Here is a 4,787-nt window from a genome sequence, read left to right on the forward strand (position 1 = left end):
TGATCCTCCAGAGAAAGTGCCAAAAACACCACGAGATGCACCGGTCCTATTTATAGCCTCTGCCACGAAGGATTTATGACATCACTGATGATGTCACATTGTCTATGACATCATCATCACTGTTGACATCACTGACTATGTTTACAGAGCTTTGAAGGCAAGGAAGAGCAGACAGAGGTCAAGAAGTCGACAAGCATCAATTGCTTGAGGAAGGATCGGGTTTTACAGAATGTAGGGAAACAGTGGATGGATAAATCCATGCGAGACCATTTTCAAGACAATTTACACGCAACCATTTAACCTTTACAGCGTTAGAAACGTTCAAACTGCAAGGTTATTATTGGTTGCGATTGAAGGAGGGATTTTTACACCCAATCACAGTAAAAAATATATATACACAGACAAGTAATGATGTCACTGCAGTTGTGGTCTCGGCTGGTCTTGAAATAAAATCCCAAGTCCGGCTTGCCCGAGACCGAGACAAGACCGAGACCATCAAAATGTGGGCTTGAGACCGGTCTGGAGTACTCCAACACTCCAGCACTAACGCTAAAGAGTACTCCAACACTCCAGCACTAACGCTAAAGAGGTTTCACTCCAGCACTAACGCTAAAGAGGTCTGGAGTACTCCAACACTCCAGCACTAACGCTAAAGAGGTCTGGAGTACTCCAACACTCCAGCACTAACGCTAAAGAGACTCCAGCACTAACGCTAAAGAGACTCCAGCACTAACGCTAAAGAGGTCTGGAGTACTCCAACACTCCAGCACTAACGCTAAAGAGACTCCAGCACTAACGCTAAAGAGACTCCAGCACTAACGCTAAAGAGACTCCAGCACTAACGCTAAAGAGACTCCAGCACTAACGCTAAAGAGACTCCAGCACTAACGCTAAAGAGACTCCAGCACTAACGCTAAAGAGGTTTGCTGTGTAAACAGGGCCTAAGCACCAAAAGATATTGGGCTACTGTTTCCCCTCCTGATCAATGGGGTCATCCTCTGTAGCAACCTCATGTTATACACACACACTTGTATTGTTCCTCCATTGAAAGCAGTGAATGGACAGAGTGTGGGAAAGCAGAGAAAACACACTCACAGAGCCCCCATGGGACAATAGCTCCAGACCTCCACCCTGAAGAGAAGGGGGGTGTCTACAGAGAAGTATTGATCCATTTCAAAGCAACCATGCAATTTTTAGCCACTACAGACAGACAGACAGACAGACAGACAGACAGACAGACAGACAGACAGATAGATTTATTTCTGTGTCATGCACTATATTCATGGGTTTACAAGACACAAATCGTTCAGATTCAACAATACAAACAAATTAACAAACAAGTTATAAAAAGTTCAAACATAAACAAGACAAGAGTAATTCATATCTGATCCAGCGCAGCTGTCGTGGATTACTCTTTAAGACACTAACTAGCACCACCTGGGTGCAATTGCACCTGCACGCTGATTTACTCTCAGGTGCGGCGCTCTTGCTCTTCTGATTTCCAGCGAGCAGACGTATGTTGTCGTGCGAGACTGAAGTAGACGTGTGTAGGACAGAGAAGGAAAAAGCATAGCCATAGCCTACTTACTTAGATTAGAGAGCTGGAATAAGCATATTTTTTAATTTGAACTGTTCTGAGTTTTGGTTTGAGCCAGATGTCATTAGCCCATTTTTCTGTATAGTCAAGAAATAATAACCTATGTTTATAGCGAACACAGTAACACTAGGCTACAACATAAACTGTTTCTGAAAATAAATTGCTGGTCAGCTTTCCTGAAAACGGCATTACACCATGGATAGTTATGTGCTTTATCCCAGTTAAAAACTTGTTTTGCAACTCTACTCTCTGGCATATTCAATAAACGGTTCCACAATCTCAACATTTCACTATTTTGTTTGATCAAGCACTACATTTGAACATACCTCGTGTTAACACAGTTAACACAGTTACCTCATTTTAACACAGTTTGAATGCTGCAATTCTTTACGTAAAGTGAATCCAAGGTACAACTTAAGGTACAATTTAAGGTACAAAATGTTAAGTCTTGAATGATCCAATTTGGCTTAATTGTTCCACAAACACGGTTAAAATACTTCCTCAACATTTTCATGAAGAGGGCTTTGGAATTGCATTCCTTTCTGATGGAAGGACTTCAGAGGGTCAACTTTAGATTTTCCCAAATGAGAAACGTTTTGCCCTGTTTTCCTATCAATAAAAGTACTAATTTGGCTTGAAATATAACATTAAAATCACCCATTCTGTCAAAATCCTCACATGGGGATAGATGCGTGGCTTTCTAGAGAGTATAGAGATACATTGAGCAAGTACAAATAAATACAATTTTGTCATTTTCATTTGTCAATTACTCATACTGAAAATCTATGATGCCAAAAACCCAAATGTAATTTATAGGTTGTTTACTGACACTAATCTGTGTTTGTTTCTAAACAACTTTCCAATGTTCTTCAGTGTGGGAGGAAGAAGGTTGGGAGCTGCTTGTGTGGGGAGGCATTAGCATTTAACAAGGCACACGCCCATTGTTGAGTGGAAGCTGGGTCAATGGGCAGAGTGTGGGAACGCTCTGGAGAGCAGAGTCACAGCATCCTCACCCCCACCAGCACCTGACTACTCTCCAAGGGGAGCTGGCACACTTCAGGAAAGAGCTGTCAAAAAATCCCTCACATTTAACACTGAAGTTATCATTAAAATATTCTAGGAGTATAGGTGGTTGGTGTTCCACAACATACTCTCTTTGTTCATGACACTGGTCCCCATGAAGTTTATAAAGTACTTGCCATTGATTTTTGTAACATTTTATAATGGATAATTTTCCCAATATTTCTTGTATGTTTCTTTGAATATTACTTCTAAGCCCTCAGAGCAGCCAATGGTGTTGTTTTCCCTCCAGATGGTGGCTGACGTCAGCCTCTGTCTCTGTTACAGCACACAGCCAACAGCCTTCACTAAAGATCTATTCAAAGAGCTTTTGTCGTGCATTGACCACAGGCAGCACAGAGGACTGTGAGAGAGAGTGTGTGAACCTGAGATCAGCTCTCTACTCACACCATAGCCTCAAGACACACCACACATCTGCTACATCTGGACACCGGATGATTGTTGTCTAAAGTTAGCTGCATATAAATAAATACCAAATACATAATTGACATTGATATTATATCAGGGATGCAAACTCATGGAGAGGGCAGATGCAACTACTCATAAATCATTCATTGAAGTGGCATATTTTGGGATCAAGAATCTACTCCTACCATGAGGTGTTGAACTCTCAAATGGTGAACTGTATTTTTACTCATAACTGGGGGTGAAACCTGTCACGTCAAACGTATTTTCACCCAGGCTTTTATACATTTATTTAACAACAAAATAAGCCTGTCAGTAACCATGCATCTAATTGAATGATGAATAATGTCAGAATATTACTTGGTTTCTTGGCTCACACTCAGACATTACCTGTAGCAAACCATCTAGATTGATTAGTTTTCAGTCTGAGTGAAATCATACAGCATGTTGAGAGGTCTACTGTATGTCAGTCTGTCACGTGTGTGATGGTCTGATGAGCGTGTGCTCAGTCAAAGTCATTGATCCAACATGAGGCAGCAGATAGACCTGCTCTCTCTGCAGGGTCACCACTTTCCCAGATCATCAGCCAGTCCTCCATCTGTTCCCCTGAGGTCTAACCATTGTCCCCCAGCAATAAGAGCATTGAGCGTGTGGCATCCCTTATTGTCTCACCAAGCTCTCTGATTGGCTACAGACTGTGAGAAAGTCCAACCAGACCCAGACCCACACATTCATATGGAGATTTGGGACTATAAATAGGAGGGGTGAAGCCAGCAGAGATCAGAGTCTCTCTACAGAAACCTCTACAGCAGAGATCCAGCCATGGCTCCTACAATCACTTCAGCAATGACCAATTCTCAGGAGCAGCTGACTCACAAGGTAAACTGAAGGCTCAAGATCATGGACACTTCAACATCATCCATGTTCCTACTGATCCATCTTCATGTTATTCTCCAGAATATGTTTGTTAATGACTTTCTTCTTCTCTCTGCAGCTCAGAAAGCCAGTGGTGGAGAGGTTACGCAGAGAGCGAATCAACCACAGCCTTGAGCAGCTCAAGTCTCTCCTGGGTCCAGAGTTCCTCAAACAGCAGCCTGACTCCAAGCTGGAGAAAGCAGACATCCTGGAGATGACCATTTGCTTCCTGACACGACTGCAACAGCAGCAGCAACCTGTGGACTCAGCAGCTGTCAATCAGGGCTACTCCAGGTGTGTCCAACAGGTGGAGCACTTCCTGTCCAAGGAGGAGGTGAAGACACAGTCCCAGAGAAGATCAAGTGTGACCATCTATTCAAAAACTTACCAACATCAACCCAATGGCTACAATTACATTGATTTCACAACTGCCAATGTCAATATGGTCCAGACCAGCATCAGCAAGGAGAAGAGTCCAGTCCATGGCGCCCTCTGGAGGCCGTGGTAGAGAGCTACAGACTGGAGCTCACACCACACAAACTGAAATGACCACATTGGTCAATGATTACAACTGAATTCTTCAAAATTCAAAGACTGGTTCTTCTGTATGAACAGAAGGCATTTTGATTACTTTTGTTTGAGTTTCAAACTTTAATGTAAAATGTCATTTTCTAAGGAAACTGGTGAAAATATCTTTCATGTTTAGAAAGAGAGCATCTTCTCATGCATGTTGCATGCATTAAGTCATGTGAGATGACGGGTTTAACAACACCTCCTATGGAGGGTATAG

The 4,787-nt window shown here is 42.5% G+C and overlaps 1 protein-coding gene across 1 annotated transcript; it reads left to right on the plus strand.

The window, feature by feature from the left end:
* Window positions 1-3,855: 3,855 nt before the first annotated feature.
* LOC310799270 (transcription factor HES-5-like) lies at window positions 3,856-4,505 on the plus strand (the record flags this gene model as incomplete). Its single annotated transcript, XM_083661865.1, has 2 exons — window positions 3,856-3,961; window positions 4,077-4,505. Exons 1-2 carry the CDS (start codon window positions 3,905-3,907, stop codon window positions 4,503-4,505), a joined length of 486 nt encoding a protein of 161 aa, XP_083517991.1. The 5' UTR covers window positions 3,856-3,904.
* Window positions 4,506-4,787: the final 282 nt, after the last annotated feature.

This window comes from Poromitra crassiceps (genome assembly GCF_964638095.1).
Source record: "Poromitra crassiceps genome assembly, chromosome: 27".
In the NCBI taxonomy this organism is placed as follows: Eukaryota; Metazoa; Chordata; class Actinopteri; order Beryciformes; family Melamphaidae; genus Poromitra; species Poromitra crassiceps.